The sequence below is a fragment of the Prionailurus viverrinus genome, unplaced genomic scaffold, assembly GCF_022837055.1.
Source record: "Prionailurus viverrinus isolate Anna unplaced genomic scaffold, UM_Priviv_1.0 scaffold_42, whole genome shotgun sequence".
Lineage (NCBI taxonomy): Eukaryota > Metazoa > Chordata > Mammalia > Carnivora > Felidae > Prionailurus > Prionailurus viverrinus.
Window position 1 is genome coordinate 1,967,289 of NW_025927609.1, and position 20,688 is coordinate 1,987,976.

At 51.3% G+C, this 20,688-nt stretch overlaps 3 protein-coding genes across 3 annotated transcripts in view; 1 reads left to right on the top strand and 2 right to left on the bottom strand.

The window, feature by feature from the left end:
• Positions 1-20,688, top strand: part of TSPEAR (thrombospondin type laminin G domain and EAR repeats) — a 154,347-nt gene that overhangs the window by 48,446 nt on the left and 85,213 nt on the right. The window lies entirely within an intron of this gene.
• Positions 3,144-3,947, bottom strand: LOC125159110 (keratin-associated protein 10-7-like). The gene has a single exon (XM_047847033.1). The coding sequence runs from the start codon at positions 3,945-3,947 to the stop codon at positions 3,144-3,146; it is 804 nt and encodes a 267-aa protein (XP_047702989.1).
• LOC125159142 (keratin-associated protein 10-8-like) lies at positions 14,853-16,112 on the bottom strand. The gene is made up of 2 exons (XM_047847099.1): positions 15,327-16,112; positions 14,853-15,281 (listed from the first exon to the last, which is right to left on the bottom strand). The coding sequence occupies exons 1-2, from the start codon at positions 16,110-16,112 to the stop codon at positions 14,853-14,855; spliced, it is 1,215 nt and encodes a 404-aa protein (XP_047703055.1).

Consider the following 20,688-nt stretch of genomic DNA (forward strand, 5'->3'; position numbering starts at 1 on the left):
GTGCTTTTAGCTTCCAAGAAGTCCCAAGTATTTCCGTCCTTCTTCCCTCCCTCCCTCCGTCTGTCAGTCTGTCTGTCTGTCTTTCTGTCTTTCATAAGCATCCTGTTCTTACTTTAGGAAGTGGTAGCCTCTCCCTTCAGTGTCCGCTTGACCGTTAGTTCAGAGATTTGCTTCTCTTCCACACTTACGCTTTCCTTACGTGTTTGGAGACCTTCGGTGTTCCCGTGTTTACGCGAGGCTCTGGAGAGCTGGGTATTCCTTGGCGGTATGTGCTCTGCACAAGCAAACGTATCCTTCTTCGTGCAGAGCTGACGGCTGGGGCTCTGAGGAGCGGAGGGAGTGTCCTATCTTCCGGAAGTTTCTAAGAGTGCTGCGTGTTTCTCTCCAACCCTCAACCGGGATGGGAGCCTCCAGGCCACCCCGCCCCGTGTGGTTCCTCTCCCGCCACTGCTCTGCGTCAGCCAGATGCACCGGGGCCGCGCGATGCAGTACTGCAATCCAGGAGTCCCTGGCCCAGGGGTCACACACAGTCTGTCCTCAGGTCAGCCCCTGACGCCCCCACCTCGGGCCACTCCAGGTCCTCGGAGGAAAGCCACCGCGACAGTCTGCTGACACCTGCCGTACTTCCTGTCGAGGTTTAGAGTCAACCTGCGCTTTCCGCTCAGACTTTCCCAGAAGACCTTTTAAGGGTTTGGTCCCTGGGTGGCCCTCCTCGGTTTTCTCTCCCTGCCCGGGACTCACCGATTCTTGTTTGGAGGCAGGGGAAATGGCAGCGTTTGTCAGCAAACCGGTCCAAACTGGAAATGGAATGAGGTTTTGTGCGTGTGTGTTTTAAGTTTGTTTATTTACTTTGAGAGAGAGAGTGAGCACATGTGAGGAGGGGAGAAAGAGAGAGAGAGGGAGAGAGAGAATCCCAAGCAGGCTCCGCACTGCCAGTGCAGATCTCCACGTGGGGCTTGAACTCACGAACCGTGGGATTGTGACCTGAGCCGCAATCAAGAGTCTGACCCTTAACTGACTGAGCCCCCAGGCACCCTGAGGCTTTGTGTTTTTGACAGACTTCTTCTATATATATGGCTCACCTGCCGCCGTGTTGACCTACTCCGGGTGCACGGTCCGTGGTTTTATTGTGTTCGCAGACTTGTGCCGCCACCTCCACGCCTTAATTTTGGGGCCTTTTCACCACCCCTCCCCCTCAAATGTAGGGACTGTGATGGTTACCAGTCGCTACCCTCTGCCTTCCCCAGCCCCCAGCCCCCCGCAACCTCCAGTCGCTTTCCGTCCCTGGATTGTCCTACTCTGGACGTTTCTGATGAATGGGAACCCACGACATGTGGCCTTTTGCGTCTGGCTCTCGCACTCAGGCCCAGCCGTGCTGGGGTGGACGGTGCTTCCCTCCTGATGAGACTCCGTCGCGTGGCCCGGCCACATTTTGTGTGACCTCTTCGGCTGGTGGACATTCGGGTCGTTTCCACTTTTTGGTTACTGTGCGTCAGGCTGCCGCGAACACCGTGTCTGGATTTTGCTGGCACACCTGTTCCCCGTCTTCAGGGAAGGCGCTGGGAGGTGGGCCTGCTGGGTCACGTTGTGACTCTCGGGAACACGTTTGGAACTTTCTTTCTCCGGCCTGTGCCTGGGACCCGGGTTCAGATGGGGCAGAAGGACACTGCAGTGGGGCCTCCCCGAGGGCGGCCGACACTTCCCCCCGGCGCGCTCCCGGGGGACCAGGGCAGGCTGGGCCACGCTGGCTGTGACAGCGGCGCAGGACCAAGTAGAAGAGGAGGGGGAGGGAGCCCCGGACCCTCTGCTGCCACCCGCTCCCCCTGCGGTGGCCAGAGGACACAGAGCCCGGAGGCTCAGGCCGTGTGGGAGCAGGAAAGCCACACTCTCTGCTGCCTCAGGCCCTCACTGTGTCCCTCCCTAGGGAACTGGCCGCACTACCAGGAAGGCGGGCCAGCCTGTGTCACCTTGGCCTCTAGCTCTGGGGGTGCCTGCCCTAGGGGGCGGCCTCAGGGAGGAGCAGGGGGGCAGCCGAATGAGATGGGACAGCTCAGCCCGCTGTGCGTGCCTAGCCACCTGGCCGGCTGTGCTCCGTGCCGACTTGCTCGGTCCGTGTGCTTGGGATCCCGGACCGCGTGTCCCGTGGGGTGCCCTGGAGGGGGCCTGACCCCCAGCCCGAGGGGCGGTGGGCAGAAGCCAAGCGGCCATTTGGAGAGGCCGGGCAGACCTCGGGGTGTGGGAAGGGCAGCCTGGGGGGCAGTACGCATGAGTCCTGCTTTCCCCCCCCCCGCCCCATCACCAGAGACGTGGGCATCTTCCCACTCACCTGGGACGTGGGCCTCAGGGGCCCGGTGCAGTGGGGGTGGGGGGGTGAGGGGCCAGGGCTTAAGGAACAGCGGATGTGGGAGCATCAGACCAGGTGTCGGGATCCAGGAAATGGTCAGGAGGCAACCGGGAGGAGGCCGCACAGGGGCTGGCGTCCTCAGTCGGTGAACACCGTACCCCCGCCAGCCGTGCCTGAAAGCCACGGTGGGGGCTTCTCCATCCTGGTGTGGGGTGGGGACAGGCCGGAGGAGAGGCTGCTGGGTGTGGGCAGCCAGCGAGCTGGAAGGGGGAGTGTGGCTCAGGCGCCCGTGGCTGCTGACGGCGTGGGGGTGGGCGTCCACTGTGTCCCACGAACCTCAGTCTTGGTTAGAGAGACAGCTTTTCTGAGATGGACCCGGGGGCCACGTGCTGGGGCTGGGGGTCCCCTAGGGCCCACGGGGGCCTGGCCTGTGGGGGTCCCAGAAGCCAGCACCAAGTGTCCACCATCACCCTGACCCTAGTGTGTCCACAGAAAGACAGGAGGTCGGCACGAGTCAGAGGCGGCTTTATTAGGACTCAGAGGTGATGTCACTGCTGGGGTGGGGCCAGGTCTGCTTGGGGACAAGGAACACCCCAGAGCTCATGGGGCTGGTGCCGCTGGGTGCCCTTGTGCAACTGGGGTCAGGGCAGATGTGGTGAGCATCCCAGGTCCCTGAATAAGCGGCCAGGCCAGGAGGAGGGCTCTCCTTCCCCTGGCACTTGTGCCAGCCACAGGGGGCACAGCTGGCTTGAGGTCAGCGTCCTGCCCGGAGAGGACCCTGGGTGATGTCTAGGAAGGCTCAGCAGCAGGACTGGCCCGAGGCAGGGCCACAGCAGGCAGGGCGGGGGCACACAGGGCGGCAGAGCAGGGACACGCAGGAGGCAGGGCGGCAGCAGCTGGACCGGCAGGAGGAGGCAGGGGCGCAGCAGGCGGGCCTGCACACGGGGCGGCAGAGCAGGGACACGCAGGAGGAGGGTCTACAGCAGGGGCTGGGCTGGCAGCATGAAGAGGTTGTGCAGGGGGAGTCCTCGCAGCACACAGGGGTGCAGCACACAGGCTTGCAGCAGACAGGGGTGCAGCAGACGGGCTTGCAGCAGTCTTCCTGGCAGGGGGAGGAGGTGCAGCAGGATGGCTGGCAACATGAAGAGGTTGTGCAGGGGGAGTCCTCACAGCACACAGGGGTGCAGGAGAACAGCTTGCAGCAGACAGGGGTGCAGCAGGCGGGCCTGCACACGGGGCGGCAGAGCAGGGACACGCAGGAGGAGGGTCTGCAGCAGGGGCTGGGCTGGCAGCAGGAGGGGGCTGAGCAGGGGGAGTCCTCGCAGCAGACAGGGGTGCAGCACACGGGCTTGCAGCAGACAGGGGTGCAGCAGACGGGCTTGCAGCACGCAGGGGTGCAGCAGTCTCCCTGGCAGGGGGAGGAGGGGCCGCACAGGAGGGTCAGGCAGGGCGCCGGGGCGCAGCACGGGGGCTCGCAGCAGCTCTCTGGGCAGTCGTCCACCTGCCAGGAGGAGTCGGGGCAGGAGTCCGAGGCCCTGGGCAGGCAGACGCGGCTGCCATAGCTCAGGTCGCTGGAGCAGACGGACAGGGTGGACGCGGCCATGGCGAGGGTGGTGGGGCTGCAGGAGGGAGTGTGTGTGAGTGTGTGTGTGTGAGTGTGTGAGGAGCTCCGGCTGTCTGTTGGCTTTTATACCTCTCAGGTGTATGTTGTCCCAGCCGACGGCTCACATGTCTCCTTCCTTGTTTGTGTTTTGGGCTGTGAGGACTGTCATTAGGGCCTATTCTGTTGTGGCATGATCTTGCCTCAGCTTGTAAACATAGGACAGCGCTCGTCAGGGCTGGTTGTCCCTGGCATGAGCCTGGTTCCCCTGGGACACCTGCAGGGAAGGCAAAGTCTCTCTGCGGCTGACTCCGCGGCTCCCACCTGGCCGGTCATGTGCCGGGGCCCCAGGTGATGGCTCTGGGCTCATGTGCTGTGCTCCTGTGGACCCAGCCTGGACCTGACCTGGAGCAGCTGGCCTGGCCCATGATGGGGAGAAAAGAGGACAGAAGTGCATGTTGTAGGGCACAGGCAATGTGGGACTGATCCTTCTGAGTGGGCTTATGAACTTCTGTGGTCCCAATGTCAGCCATGGCCAGCAAGGAGGGGGACGTCCTCAGACAGGACTGGATCTCCCTTCCCCAAGGAGGAGCTGGAATGTCCCAGGAGGCCTACACTCCCTAGGTCATTAGGAGGAGCAGATTCAGGGACTGACCTTTGGTTCCGAAATCTCGTTCCCCCGAGCCTGTGGTCAGTGGTCCTGGCAGAGGCAGGTCCCCGCTTGGGGCCTGAGGGTGGGGTGAGATTTAATCTGGAGGAGTGGGCGTGGAGCAAGGGTGATATGGGGACCGTCCATCCAGGACCCTCCATCATTGCTGTATTTCAAAATTCAAAGGGAATCTTTTTGGAATACAAATTAAGGATGTTGAACTATAAAAAATGTTGACAATGTGCCTGATGGATGAAGGTCAATGAAATTGATAAAGTCCTCACAATGAAAGCAGGAGAGGGTACGAAAGAGTCACACACAACGTTCAAGACATTCAAATTTCCACTAAGCACATGGCAACTACTTGAGTTTAGTAATAATCAAATGTTCTCAAAGTAAAACAAAATGTCCTACCTGTGAGCTCAACAAGATTTACGACGTTGATCACTTCCAGTGCTGCTGAGTGTGGGGGCTCACTCCCAGAAGCCCCTAGCAGGCATGATTTTTACAAACAGAACCCATAATATATAAAATTTATGATCATATCCATTTTATTATTTTTTTTAAATTTTTTTAATGTTTTTTATTTTATTTTTGAGACAGAGAGAGACAGAGCATGAATGGGGGAGGGTCAGAGAGAGGGAGACACAGAATCCGAAACAGGCTCCAGGCTCTGAGCTGTCAGCACAGAGCCCGACGCGGGGCTCGAACTCACGGACTGCGGGATCACGACCTGAGCTGAAGTCGGCCGCTTAACCGACTGAGCCACCCAGGCGCCTCAGATCATATCCATTTTAAAGTGCACAAGTCAGTGGCATTTACAGGAGTCACAATGTTGTGCAGCCACGACCACTGTCTACTTCCAGAACATTCTCATCAATCCAGAAGAAAATCTTGCACTATCTCGGAGCCCCTCTCCCAGCCCCCGTCAGTCACTAATCTGCTCTTGTCTCTATGGATTTGCCCGTTCCACACATTTCACAAACAAGGAATCCCACAGCACGTGGCCTCTTGTGTCTGGCTACTTTCACTGAAAATCATGTTCTCCAGGTTTGTCCGCGTTGTAGCAGGTGTCCGTGCTCCGCTCCTGTTCATGGCTGAGTAATATTCCACCAAACAGGGAGACCGCATTGTACTTACCCGTTCGCCAGTCAGTGGACATTTGGTTGTTTCCACCTCTTGGCTGTTGTGAAAAGTGATGCTGTGGACATTTTTGTGCAAGTTTTTGTTGGAATAGCTCTTTTCGGTTCTCTTGGGCGTATATACCTAGCAGAGGGATTGCTGGGGCAGATGGTCACTCTGTGTCTACGTTTTGATGAACCGCCAGACCACTTTCCACTGCAGCTGCGCCATTTTACATTCCCAGCAGTGAGGTGCAAGACCCCAGTTCCTCCATGGGCTCCCCAACACCGGTTCCATTGTGTTCGGCCTGAAAAACATTGGAGCCATCCTAGTGGGCGTGAAGTGGCATCTTCTTGTGGTTTGGGCGCGCATTTCCGATGACCAATGACACAGGGCTTCCTTTTGAGTGCTTGTTGGCCATTTGAATATTTTCTGTGGAGAAATGTCTAGTGCTTTGCCCATTTTTAATTGGGTTATTGTAGAGTTATAGGAGTTTGGTATGTATTCTGGATATTAAACCCTTATCAGAATTATGATTTGCAAATATTTTCTCTCATTCTGTGGGCTGCCTTTCACTCTCTTGATAGTGTCCTTCAATGTACAAAACTTTAACTTTTGATGAAATCCAATCTATCTATGTGTTCATTTGTTTGGTGTCATAACCCGAAAAACCATTGCCAAATCTAAGGTCAGGCAGATTTACCCCTATGTTTCCTTCCAAGAGTTTCATGATGTCAGCTCTTATATTTAGGTCTTTGATGCTCGAGTTACTTTTTATATATGGTGTGAGGTAGGGTTCAACTTTATTCTTTTGCATGTGGATGTCCAGTTGTCCCAGCACCATTTGAAGAGACTATTCTTTCCCTACTAAATGATACTGATACCCTTGTTGAAAATAAATTGACCATAGAAATCCATTTATTTCTAGACTTTCAATTTTATTCCCTTAACCTATATATGTAAATCATTATGCCAGTACCACTGTTTTGATTACCGTAGCTTTGTAGTAAGTTTTATTTCTCCTTTCTAATTCGGATATATTTTATCTTGTTTTCTTACCGAATTGTTCTGGCCAGAACTTCCAGTAGTATTGAATAGAAGTGGTGAAAGTGGGCCTCCTTGCCTGCTCCTGGCTTAGGGGAAGGCTTTCAGTCTTTTGCCATGGTGGCTGATGTTTGCTGTGGGTTTTTCATCTGCCCTCTTATTATTTTGAGGAAGTTATTTTCTCACAGTCTGTTGAGGGTTTTATTATGAGAGGGTGTTGCCTTTTGTCAAATGCCTTTTCTGTATCAGTGGAGATGATCGACTAATGTCGTTTTGCTAATGTCGTGCATTACTCTGGTTTTCATGCGTTGCATCACTCTTGCGTTCCTGGGATAAACCCACTTGGTTATGGTGTATGATTCTCTTAAAATGCTGCCAGATTTTGTTTGATTGTATTTTGTGAAGTTTTTAAAATCTTTATCTGTAAAGATTATTGATCTGTAGGTTTATTTTGTTGTCTTTGTCTGGCTTTGATATCAGGACCTCACAGAATGATTTAGAAAGTGTTCCCTCATTTTCTGTTTTTTGGAGGAATTTGAGAAAGTTTAGTGTTAATTGTTTTATAACTGTTTAGCACAACTCATCACGAAATCATCTGGTCCTGGGCTTTACTTGTAGGGGAGGTTTTCAATGACAGTGTTATCTTGTTACTTGTTTTATGTCTGTTCCAGTTTGTCTATTTCTTCTTAAGTCAGTTCACTCACTTGAGATTCAAAGATACAAATACATTGAAAAGAAAGGATGGAAAAAGATATTTCATGCAAATAGTAACCAAAAGAGAGCTGGATGGCTATAATAAAATCAGACAAAATATACTTTCAGTCAAATATTGTTGTAAGAGACAAAAGGACATCAAATATTGATAGGGGCACCTGGGTGGCTCAGTCGGTTAAGCATCCAACTTCAGCTCTGGTCATGATCTCTCAGTTCATGGGTTCAAGCCCCACACTGGGCTCTGTGCTGGCAGCTTGGAGCCTGGATCCTGCTTCAGATTTTGTGTCTCCCTCTCTCTCTGCCCCTCCCCAGCTTATACTCTGTCTCTGTTTCTCAAAAATAAATAAAGCATTAAAAAATATTGATAAAAGTGTCAATATATCAAGAAGATATGACAATTATAAACACATATTCACCCAGTAGCAGGCCCCTAAAATGTACGAAGCAAAAATTACAGAATTGAAGAAATAGTTTCAGGTCTACAACAATAGTTGGAGACTTCAATAAGTCATATCCACTAATAAAAAAATGACATAATAGAACAACTAGATCAAAGATCAATAATGAAACAAAGGCTATAAACCAACTAAATCCATGGCATATACAAGACATTTAACTCAACAACAGCAGAATGCGTGTTCTTCTCAAGTGCCCATGGAACATTTTCCAGATTAGACCATATGTTAAGACACAGAAAAAATCTTAGTAAATTTTAAAAGACTGAAATCATACAAAGCATCTTCTCTGACCACAGTGGAAAGAAACCAATAACAGAAGAAAGATAGGAAAATTCACAAATATATGGAAATTAAACAACACACAGTGAAACAATTAATGGGTCAAAGAAGAAATCACAGAAGTTAGAACGTACCTTGGGATGAAAACACAATGAACCGGTACTTACAGGATGCAGCAAAAACAGTGCTCAGAGGCAGATTCATAGCCATCAACACTTAATTTAAAAAGAAGAAGCATTTAAATCCATAACCTGACTTTACATCTTAAGGAACTAGAAAAAGAAGAGCAGACTAAACCCAAAGCTGGCAGAGGAAGGAAACAAAGCACAGATTAATGAAAGAGAGGGGTAGGAAAACCACAGAAAGAATCCATGAACCCAAAAGTCGGTTCTTTGAAAAGAGCAACAGCATGAACAAACCTTTAGTTAGACTAAGAAAAAAAGAGAGAAGACTCAGATTAAAGAAAAATGGGGACATCACTGCTGACCTTACAAAAAGATAGAAGAGTATTGTGAACCACTGGACACCAAGGAATTAGATGCAACACACAAACCCTTATAAACACACACACTACCCAGTCCGACACCCTTGCTAGAGTTCTTCATCCCTAACTATGTCTCCAAGTTTAGTGCCCTTTTATTTCTGCCCAAATGGTCATTTCTTGTGGGGCAGATATATCCACTAATAATGAGCTCTTTTAACTTTCATTTACCTGGAAGTGTCTTAATCTGTCCTTCATTTGGAAAGCGTATGTCTAACATGGACTTCTTGGTTGGTGGTCTTTTCGGGACTTTAAACACATCGTCCCACTGCCGCCTCGCCTCGCATTTCTGACGAGGAATTGGCTACTATTATTCCCACTTGCTGCTTTTAAGATTCTCTTTGCCTTTGCCTTTGGATAGTTTGGTGATAATGCATCTTGGTGTGGATGTCTCTGAATGTATTCTACTTGGAGTCCTTTGAGCTTCCTGTATGTGTAGCTTCCTATGTTTCTTTAAATTTGGGAACGTTTTGGCCATTATTTCTTCAGAATTTTTCCTGCTCCTTTCTCTCTCTTCTTTCTTTTGGAGATTCCTGTCAAGTGTATGTTGGTCTACTTGAAGGTGTCCCCACAGATCTTGTAGTCTCTGTTCATTTATCTTTATTCCTTTTCCCCATCTACTTCTTGTACAGGAGTATTTCAACTGGACTGTCTTCATATTTACTAATCCTTTCTTCTCCTGATCACATGTGTAACTGAGCCCTGCTGGTGAAGCTATCGGTTCAGTTATTGTGACTCATTCAGTGACCCTAGAATTACTTTTTGGTTCCTTTTTATACTTCTGTCTCTTTATTGACATTCTCAGTTTGATGAACATTATTCTCTTGGTTTCTCTTAGTTCTTTGTCCACGGTTTTCTTGAACTCCTAGAGTATATTAAGAGTTTATTTAAAGGCTTTGTCCAAAAAGTTCAATCCCTGGGCTTTTTCAGGGACATTTTCTGCTAATTGCTTTTTTCCCCTGTCAATGAGCCGCCCTTTCTTCCTTCTTTGCACACTTCATAGTTTTTGTTGAAAACCAGAGATTTCCAATATTATAATGTAATCATTCCAGATATCAGATTCTCTCCTTCCCTATAGTTTGTTGTTGCTGATTGTTGTGACCTGTCATTGTGTTTTGTTTAGTGAACCTTCTAAACCATTTTGTAAAAACTATACTCTTTGTCAGGTGTGGTCGCTGTTCCATTAGCTTAGTGGTCAGATAGTGGTTTGGCAGAGAGTTCCTTGAACACCTGGAACCAAACAGTATTTTTGTCCAGTCTTTGTGGCTGGGCTCTGCTTGTGTGTTGGGCCATGCCCACAACCCTGGGCTGGGGAGTTTACAGCTCTTCACCTCCACTTCCTGCCTTTCAGAGCGGGATGTGCAGCCAGCAGTGAGTGCGTGGGGCCTTCTCAGGTCCTTTCTGAGCACGGGCCCCTCGTGGGCATGGGTGGGGTCTTCTGGACTCGCGGCCATCTGTAGAAGCATTGAAAGCCCTATTCCCCCAAGAATTTCATCCCCCAGGCTTTCTGTCCTCAGTGTTTTGGGGTGTCTTCTGTTTGCCACAACTGATACCCTTTCCCCAGGCGGCAAGGGGTTAAGTTGACAGACATTCTGTGTAGCTGCTTCTCTGCCTTGAAAGAGTTCCGAGTTAGGAGAAAGAAAGCCAAACCTTTGGTGTGGGTGCCTCCAGAGGCCACTGCACAGACAACCACCCTTCTGGTAGAACAGGGGAATGGGCCCGCTCTCTCCCTCCAGCACCAGGCCCCTCACCGGGACCAAGTCCACCAGGCTGCAGTCGCTTTTGTCTTGATGACACATTCCCTTGGTTGTTGTAAACCTTCGGCCATTTCCCACAATTCAGATGAAATTGACTCCCACAGCTTTGCCAGTTTCTTCAGTGTCTGGGGCTGGGGAGCGGGCCCTTAGAGTTCCCTATTCCCGGTCTTTTCTGACATCACTCTCAGTAGGCACACTCTTCAAAAGTCCTTTTGAGGGCACTTGTTGACATCTCTCAGGATTTAAAATTGGCAAACGCTCTGACCTGGAAGTCACTTTGGAATTTAGGTGTGGTGAAAACGCACGCCAGTGCACACAGGCAAGTGGTGAGGACCTCACAGTGCGCTGTTTGTGATAATCAAAAGGAGAGAGACTTTAGATGCCTGTTCTCCTGTTTCTGCAAAAATAACAGACTCTTTTGAGAGAGAGAGAGAGAGAGCAGGAGAGAGGGGCAGAGGCAGAGAGAGAATCCCAAGCAGTCTCCATGCTCAGTGTGGAGACTGATGTGGGGCTTGATCCCACAGCCCTGAGATCATGACCTGAGTTGAAATCCAGAGTCGGATGCCCAACCGACTGAGCCCCCGAGGCGCCCCTGTTTCTGCATAAGTAAAATGGCATATCCACACTTTGGGAGGCTATATGTCTAGGCAAAAAGGAACAGCAAGAAGGTATTATTCTCTATCAAGTTGGCAAAGATAGAAGAACGTGGGCTCCCCCCTCCCCTGTGGGACAGCCCGCACCTGTGCCCACCCCCTGTGGGACGGAGCTGCTTCTACCCACGGGGGGTGGTGGTGTCTTTGTTCCCAGCCCAGGTGGTGCCCACAGCTTTCCCCAAGAGCAAATCTTCATACCTGTGATGGTGGCCGGACAGCAGAGCGATGGCCCGAGGTAGACACGGCTGCCGAGTGTCATGTGCAAGAGCCCCCGGTCCCCCAGAGGTGGCGATCTAAGCCCCAGAGAAGAGTGGCAGAGGCCCTTGGGCACTGGCTGATGGTCAGGTGCCTCCCCTGAGCCCCCATTCCCAGATGAGCTGTGGGTCTCTTCGTCAGCAGAACAGCCACAGGACACAGAGGGAGAGGGTGTCGGACATGTGAGGATTCGCTGGGGGTTATTCTTCAGACGGGGAGTTGCATGGCCTGCCTGACCCTGGGGTTGTGTGGGGCTGAGGGAGTCAGCTCCTTGCCTGTCAGGCCCCGAATGCCCAGGAGGGTCCATGGTGTCTGCCTTTCAGGGCATCCTGGGGACACTTTGGGGGCATTTTCTGGGGGGGCTGCAGGTGTGGCTGGGTCAGGCCTGTTCACGATGATGGATTCACTGGCTGTGAAAGGGAAAGGCTGGCGTGGCTTCTTCCTGAGTCGAGGGTGGCCTTGGGGGTCAGCAGTAAGCAGGGTCCTACAAGTGACTGCTTAAGTGAGATGGGCAGGACCCTGAGGGGAAGCTCATGGGCGCGTGGCCGGCTGGGCTGCAGGAGCTCCCACGACCCCGGGGAGAGGGCGGCGAGCAGGGACACAGCCCAAGGTCTTGGGGGGAGCTGGCTGGCAGCCTGTGGAGCCGCTGGTGTGGCACGTGGGAGCTGGGGGCTGGAGGGAGGTCAGCATGGAGGTCGGGGCCGGTCTGGAGGCCCCTTCCTTGGGCGGCCCTTAAATGGTGTCATGGCAGCCAGCCACACGGGTGCCTCTCTGCTGTGTTTTCCCAACTTTGTCCCGGGAGCATCTCTCTGTGGGACGCTCCTCTGGCTGTTATGAACATGTCTGCTTGGAGACCGGTTCTCCAAGTAGGAGAGCTCTTCTGGCTTTGGATAGAAGCTGCAGGCTTCTAGAGCATTCTGTGCCTACTATGTGGAGAGCCTCAAGTTTAGCCACGGCTCAGGGGGTGGGTCAGAAACTGCCCTCAGCACTACCTTCGGGCCTGGCCCCAGTTCCAGGGGACCCTGCTCAGCTCCCCTCCAGCTGTCTCAACCCCCTGCCTCCGGGGTGAGGGGTCCCGGGGCCAGTAGCAGTGTCTGGCCAGAGCCAGTGACCCCCTTCTAGACCACGCTCACTTCAGTGCCAACCCCCCAGATGCCCACCCAGGTGTCCCCAGGCCTGCCAAGGTCACACATGGGTCCTTCCATGGTGTGCCCTGGGTGCACTCCCCAAGGCCCCAGGGGCCCGAGGGCTGGTGGACGGGGCTTGTGAGGAGCAGTGCGGGGCTGGGAAGAGGAGGGCAAGGCTGCGTTTGCACCCTCACCCAGGGCCCTGACCCTGAGTGTGGGAGCAGTCTGGTCTGTTTTGGGCTGTTGGGCATATGCTTCTCAGTCCCCCTCTACCAGCGGGGCCCCCGACACCCTGTTTAGCCTGTAGCCTTCTGGTACCTTCCCAGCCACCATGACCACTCTTTGTCTCAGGACTGTCCCAGCTGCAGCACAAAGCACATGACAGAGGCCACCTGGTGGTCGGTGGGGACAGCCACCCCTGCTCAGGTGTGGGCCAGGCTTGGACCTGCCGTGGCAGCCAGGAACTGCCCCGTGGGCAAAGACTGGCAGGCGCCCTCGGGTGATCGGAGAGCGGGCCCTATGAGAGCCGGTGGCAGGGTGGCCCTTTGGGCGTGCACCATCCACGCCACTTGGGCCACGTCACTCAGACCCAGAATCCCATGTCTCCCGTGACGTGTAAACGTGCAGACAAACATCATCCTGGGGCCAAGAGACGCTTCTGTCACAGAAAAGAAGTTCTGCCGCAGGGCAAAGTTCACGTCTACGAAGTTCTCCCACAAAGGCAGCAGCCGGAGCACCGCCTGGACGGGGCTGGCCGTCCCGTGTGTGGCCTCAGCTTCCTCGTCGTGAGGGGCGTGAAGAGGTCTGAGAGCAGGGACCACAGTGAGATTAGCTCCCGAGGCCTCCTGGTGCCTACAGCTGTGAGGCCCAGAGAAGGGCTGGGCCAGGCCACTGCTTCTTGTGAATACATCCATGGAATGGCAGGTGGGCTCAGAGCGTTCAAGACCGTGCGCCTTACGGAAGCGACAGGAGAGACCAGAGGGCCCGGGCAGGAGACGCATACCAGATGGGATCAGCAAACTGGGGCATGGGAGTTTATTAGCACACCTGCAAGGGGTCTACATGGCTGGATGGACGGAGGCAAGGGGCCTGAGCCAGAAACACAAGACCCTGGTTGGTGTGGACAGATACTGGAAGGGTTTTCACCAGCTGGGCTGGCACGGCTCCAGAGACTGGAGAGAAGCCCGCAGAATCGCAGGTCACGTGTGCAAACCACTCAGGACAAGTGTTCCTAGGGTGGGGGCAGGGGCCGGGGCGGGACGATCCCGGCCACCGTGGTGGGTGACCTCACTACATATCCCCGCCCTTGACAGCAGGTGCCCTCATGTGCAGCCAATGTCACCCTGAGGTCAGAGTGCACTGTCACCTACAGCACTCGGTACATCGTGGCCTGACGGGGTCCTCAGTTCACAGGGAGGGCCCTGCACCATGACTCCGTGTCCCTCATAGCCCCCCGGGCGGAGCCTAGCCTACCAGATGGTGGCCCCCAGAGTCTGGCCCCGGACCACCTGGGGGCCCTGCCACCCACCCTCATACTTTGTTTCAAACCTAGTCGATTTCCATGAGAGGTTGGAGCACCGTCTGCCCCTCTCCATCACCTTTCTGCTAAATGGGTAGAGCCCGCGGGAGGACCACAGGGCGACCCCAGGCCCGTAGAGGCTGTGAGCCTGGAGCCCCCAGGCCTGCTTGTCTGGGCCCGGTTTGCCCGGATGGGGCAGTGGGTGGAAACGGGCCAGGCCACGACCCGTGTGCAGGTGACCAGCCTGGGAAGCCCTGGGCACTGGGCCCACAGGCACGGAGCTTCCTGGGCCAGGGCATGAGTCCCACCCGTGGCCCTGCCCACACGAGGTAGGCCCGCCTCTGGGACTGCTCAGTCCCTCGTTCCTAGAAATGTTTGTGGCTGGAAGAGACCGTGTCTGGGCAAAACTCTGGGGTCCCCACACCCCCATGAGGGTCAGATGAAAGGAAGCAGATCAGCTGGCGAAGTGAGTTTATTGGGGTACCCAAGGAGGTACTGACAGGTTAGGAGTCAAGGTCAAGTGACCTGAGCAGAGAAAGGAGGAGGGAAGGACAGGTGATCCAGAACAGGTGCAGGTGCCCCCTGGGAGCAGACGCTCCAGGAAGCCACGGGGTCAGCGTTCCTGGGAGGCAGGAGGTCAAGGTCAGGTCAGGAGAGTAGACACATGGAGGACCTCGTCCTGGGTGGGGGCAGCCACCTAACACAGGTCAGGACTGACTGAAGGGTGGCCGGGAGGACCACAGTCACCAGGTGGGACCTGAGCCCAGCTGGCCCTGGGGGGACGTGCCCATCAGCAGCAGGACTGGCCTGAGGCGGGGCCGCAGCAGGCAGGATGGGGGCACGCGGGGCGGCAGAGCAGGGACACGCAGGAGGCCGGACAGCAGCAGCTGGGCCGGCAGGGGGAGGCAGGGGTGCAGCAGGAGGAGGCAGGGGCGCAGCAGGCAGGCCTGCACATGGGGCGGCAGAGCAGGGACACGCAAGAGGAGGGTCTGCAGCAGGGGCTGGGCTGGCAGCAGGAGGGGGGTGAGCAGGGGGAGTCCTCGCAACAGACAGGGGTGCAGCACACGGGCTTGCAACAGACAGGGGTGTAGCAGACGGGCTTGCAGCACACAGGGGTGCAGCAGGTGGGCTTGCAGCAGACAGGGGTGCAGCAGGCGGGCCTGCACACGGGGCGGCAGAGCAGGGACACGCAGGAGGAGGGTCTGCAGCAGGGGCTGGGCTGGCAGCAGGAGGGGGCTGAGCAGGGGGAGTCCTCGCAGCACACAGGGGTGCAGCAGACGGGCTTGCAGCAGACAGGGGTGCAGCACACGGGCTTGCAGTGCACGGGGGTGCAGCAGTCTTCCTGGCAGGGGGAGGAGGTGCAGCAGACGGGCTGGCAGCATGAAGAGGTTGTGCAGGGGGAGTCCTCGCAGCACACAGGGGTGCAGCAGACAGGCTTGCAGCACACAGGGGTGCAGCAGGCGGGCCTGCACACAGGGCGGCAGAGCAGGGACACGCAGGAAGAGGGTCTGCAGCAGGGGCTGGGCTGGCAGCAGGAGGGGGGTGAGCAGGGGGAGTCCTCGCAACAGACAGGGGTGCAGCACACGGGCTTGCAACAGACAGGGGTGTAGCAGACGGGCTTGCAGCACACAGGGGTGCAGCAGGTGGGCTTGCAGCAGACAGGGGTGCAGCAGGCGGGCCTGCACACGGGGCGGCAGAGCAGGGACACGCAGGAGGAGGGTCTGCAGCAGGGGCTGGGCTGGCAGCAGGAGGGGGCTGAGCAAGGGGAGTCCTCGCAGCACACAGGGGTGCAGCAGACGGGCTTGCAGCACGCAGGGGTGCAGCAGTCTCCCTGGCAGGGGGAGGAGGGGCCGCACAGGAGGGTCAGGCAGGGGGCTGGGGCACAGCACGGGGGCTCACAGCAGCTCTCTTGGCAACTGTCCACCTGCCAGGAGGATCCAGTGCAAGCACTGGGTGAGCAGACGAGGCTGCCACGGCTCAGGTCGCTGGAGCAGACAGACAGGGTGGACGCGGCAATAACACAAGTCGTAGAGCAGCAGGGGTCAGCCATGCTGGAGTTTTGTGCTGGGCGCCGAGCTGGACGGGGGTGTGTGTGGCAGGTGCGAGAGTGAGGTGCTCCGGGCCAAGGGCTTTTATATCCCTCCCTGGGGTGCTGTGCGTCGCCGGAGTCCCGACCGGACTTCCTTTTCCTTGTTGTTGCCGGCGTGTTTGCTGACGATGCTGATTGGTTTACCTCCTGTGAGGTGTTTGCGGCACCATCTCCAAGACCCTGAGTGTGTCTGGTGGTGGCTGGTGGCTCGTGTCCAGAAAGCAAAGCCTGGGATGCAGAGTTTCCGTTGGCTGAGAGGCCGGTGGTTGGGTGTGTCCACTCCATTTTTGCCTGTGTGTCTTTGGTGTGAATTCCGGGTCTGCAGGTGCTCCGCACATGGCCCAGACCCTCCTCGTTGAACGAGGCTGTGTTGGCCGGAGGGGTGTCCCCTTGCCGGCTCCACCTGCAGACTCCGGCAGGTGCGCCCAGCCCTGCCGAGTGCGTGTGACTCCCGTGGTCCGTTCCAGACCCTGTTCTTAATTCCCTGCTTACCAAACCATTCACAGCTACCAAACCATGTGCGTTATTCTGTTCTCTCCCGAGTTTGCAGTTTCATTATTTTCTTTTAATTTTTGACTTTTTTCCAGTTTTTATGTTTCTCACCTGGTGCTCATCCCAAGTGCCCTCCTTGATCCCCATCACCTGTTTCCCCCATCCCCCCACCCACCTCCCCTCTGGTGACCGTAAGTTAGTTCTCTGTAGTTAAGGGTCTGTTTCTTGGTTTGCCTCTCTCTCTCTTTTTTCCCCTTTACTCGTTTGTTTTAGTTTTTAAATTCTGCATGTGAGTAAAGCCGTATGGTATTTGTCTTTGACTAATTTTACTTAGCATAATACTCTCTAGTTCCATCCATGTCTTTATAAGATTTCAGTCTTTTCAAAGGCTGAGTAATATTCCGTTATATGCATATATCTATCTGTCTATCTCTGTATCTACACACACACACACACACACACACACACACACACACCCCTTCTTGATCAATCGATGGACGTTTGGGCTCTTTCCAAAATTTGCTGTTTTAAGTAATGCTGCTATAAACATTGGGGTGCACATATTCCTTTGAATTAGTATTTTTATATCCTTTGGGTAAGTATCTAACAATGCAATAGCTGGATCGTAGGGTAGTTCTATTTTTAACTTTTTGAGGAACCTCCACACTGTTTTTCAGAGTGGCTACACCAGTTTGCATTGCCACCAACAATGCAAAAGAGATCCTCTTCCTCCGCATCCTCACCAACATCTGTTGTTGCCTGAGTTATTAATGTGAGCCATTCTGACAGGTATAAGGTGGTATCTCATTGTGGTTTTGATTTGCATTTCCCTGATGATGAGTGATGTGAGCATTTTTTCATGTGTCGGTTGGCCATCTGGATGTCTTCTTTGGAGAAGTGTCTGTTCATGTCTTTTGCCCATTTCTTCACTGGATTATTTGTTTTTTGGGTGTTGAGTTTGAGAATTCTTTACAGATTTTGGATACTAACCCTTTATCAGATATATGATTTGCAAATACCTTCTCCTATTCTGTAGGTTGCCTTTTAGTTTTGTTGGTTGTTTCCTTCTCTCTGCAGAAGCTTTTTATTTTGATGTAGTCCCAGGAGTTAGTTTATTTTTGCTTTTGTTTCCCCTGCCTTGGGGAATAAATATAGAAAAATGTTGTTATGGTGGATGTAAGAGCAATCACTGCCTGTGTTCTCTTCCAGGATTTTTATGGTTTCAGGTCTCATATTTAGGTCTTTATTTTGAGTTAATTTTTGTGCATGGTGTAAGAAAGTGGTCTGGTTTCATTCTTTTGCACATTGTCGTCCGATTTTCCCAACACCATTTGTTGAAGAGACTGTCTTTTTCCCTTTGGATATCCTCCCTTGTTTTGTCGAAGATTAATTAACCATATAACTCTAGGTTTATTTCTGGAATTTTCTATTCTGTCCTATTGATCTATTTGTCTATTTTTGTGCCAGTACCATACTCTCTGGATGACTATGGCTTTGTAATATAACCTGAACTCTAGAATTATTATGCCTCCAGCTTCGCTTTGCTTTTTCAAGGTTGCTTTGGCTATTCAGGATCTTTTGTGGTTCCATACAAATTTTAGGACTGTTTGTTCTAGTTCTGTGAAAAATGCTGTTGGTATTCTGATAAGGATTTCATTACATGTGTAGATTGTTTGGGGTAGTATAGACACTTTAACAATATTTGGTTTTTCAATCCATGAGCATGGAATCTCTTTCCATTTCTTTGTGTCCTCTTCAGTTCCTTTCATCAGTGTTCTGTAGTTTTCAGAGTGCAGATCTTTACCTCTTTGGTTAGGTTTATTCTTAGGTATCTTATTATTTTTGGTTCAATTGTAAATGGGATTTTTTTCTTAATTTCTCTGTCGACTTCTTCATTATTGGTGTGTAGAAATGCAACAGATTTCTGTACATTGGTTTTGTATCCTGTGCCTTTACTGAATTTATTTATCAGGTCTAGCAGTTTTTTGGTAGAGTGTTTCGGGTTTCTTATCTATAGTATCATGTCATCTGCAAACGGTGAAAGTTTGACTTTCTTCTTACTCACTTGGATGCCTTTGTTGTTGCTGTCTGTTGCTAAGACTTCTAGTACTATGTTGAATACAGTGGTGAGAGTGGACATCCCTGTCTTGTTTCAGACCTTAGGGGAAAGGCTGTCAGGATGATGTTAGCTGTGAGGTTTTTATATATTGCCTTTGTTTTATTGAGGTATGTTTCCTCTAAATCTACTCTGTTGAGGTTTTTTTTTTATCATGAATGGATGTTGTACTTTGTCAAATGTTTTTTCTGCATCTATTGAAATGATCATATGGTTCTTATCCTTTTATTAATGTGGTATATCACATCAATTGCTTTGCAAATATTGAACCATTCTTTATATTGAATAAATCCCAATTGATTGTGGTGAATAAGTCTTTTTAAAGTATTGTTGGATTCAGTTTGCTAATATTTTGTTGAGGATTTTGCATCTGTGTTAATCAGGGACATTGGCCTGTAGTTCTGTGTGTGTGTGTGTGTGTGTGTGTGTGTGTGTGTGTGATTTCTTTATGTGGTTTTGGTATCAGGGTAATGCTGGCCTCATAGAATGAATTTGGAAGTTTTTCTTCCTTTACTAGTTTTTGGAATAGTTTGAGAAGAATATGTATTAACTCTCCTTTAAATGTTTGATAGAATTCCCCTGTGAAGCCATCTGGCCCTGGACATTTTTTTGTTGTTGGGATTTTCTTGATTATGGATTCAAATTCTTTGCTGGTAACTGGTCTGTTCAAATTTTCTATTTCTTGCTGTTTCAGTTTTGGTAGGTTATATGTTTCTAGGAATTTATCCTTCTCGGTTGTTAATTTGTTAGTATATAGTTTTTTATAATGTTCTCTTATGATTATTTGTATATCTGTGGGGTTTATTGCTATTTCTTTTCTCTCATTTGTAATTTTATTTTTGGGTGTCCTTTCTCTTTTTGTCTTGATTATTCTGGCTAGAGGTTTATAAATTTTATTGAATTTTTTTTCAAATAACTAGCTCTTGGTTTCATTGATCTGTTTTACTGTTTGTTTTGTTGTTGTTTGATTGTTTTAGTTTCTATATCATTAATTTCTGCTCTGATCTTTATTATTTCCCATCTTCTTCTCGTTTTAGGCTTTATTTGCTATTCCGTTTTTAGATCCTTGAGGTGTAAGGTTAGGTTGTATATTTGAGTCTTTTCTTGCTTCTTGAGGTAGAGCTGTATTGCTATAGACTTCTTTCTTAGAACTGCCTTTGCTGCATCCCAAAGGTTTTGGACCCACTTGTTTTCATTTTCACTTGTTTCTATGTATTTTTTAAAAATTTCTTTAATGTTCTGGTTGACCCATTCATTCTTTAGTAGGATGTTCCCTAACCTCCATGTATTCGTGTTCTTTCCAGAGTTTTTCTTGTGGTTGACTTCAAGTTTCATAGTGTTGTGGTCAGAAAAGGTGCATGATATGACTCCAGTCTCTTTAGATTTGTTGAGGCTTAATTTTGACCTGATATATGATTTATTCTGTAGAATGTTCCATGTGCCCTTGAAAAGAATGTGTATTCTGCTGCTTTAGAATGGAATGTTCTGAATATAGCTGTTAAGTCCAGTGTGTCATTCAAAGCCACTGTTCCTTGTTGATTTTCTGCTTAGATGATCTGTCCATTGTTGTAAGTGGGGTGTTAAAGCCCTTTACTATTATTGTATTTTTATAAATTAGTTTCTTTGAGTTTGTTATTAACAAATTAGTTTCTTTGTGTTTATATATTTGGGTGCTTCTCTGTTGGCTGTGTAAGTGTTTACAGTTGTTATATCTTGTTGGATTGTCCCCTTTATTATTATATTGTGTCCTTCTTTGCCTCCTGCTACAATCTTTGTTTTTAAATCTAGTTTGTCCTATATAAGTGTGGCTATTCTAGCTTTCTTTTGACCTCCATTTATACAATAAATATTTCTCCATCCCCTCACTTTCAATTAGCAGGTGTCTTTAGGTCTAAAATGAGCCTCCTGTAGGCAGAATATAGATGGGTC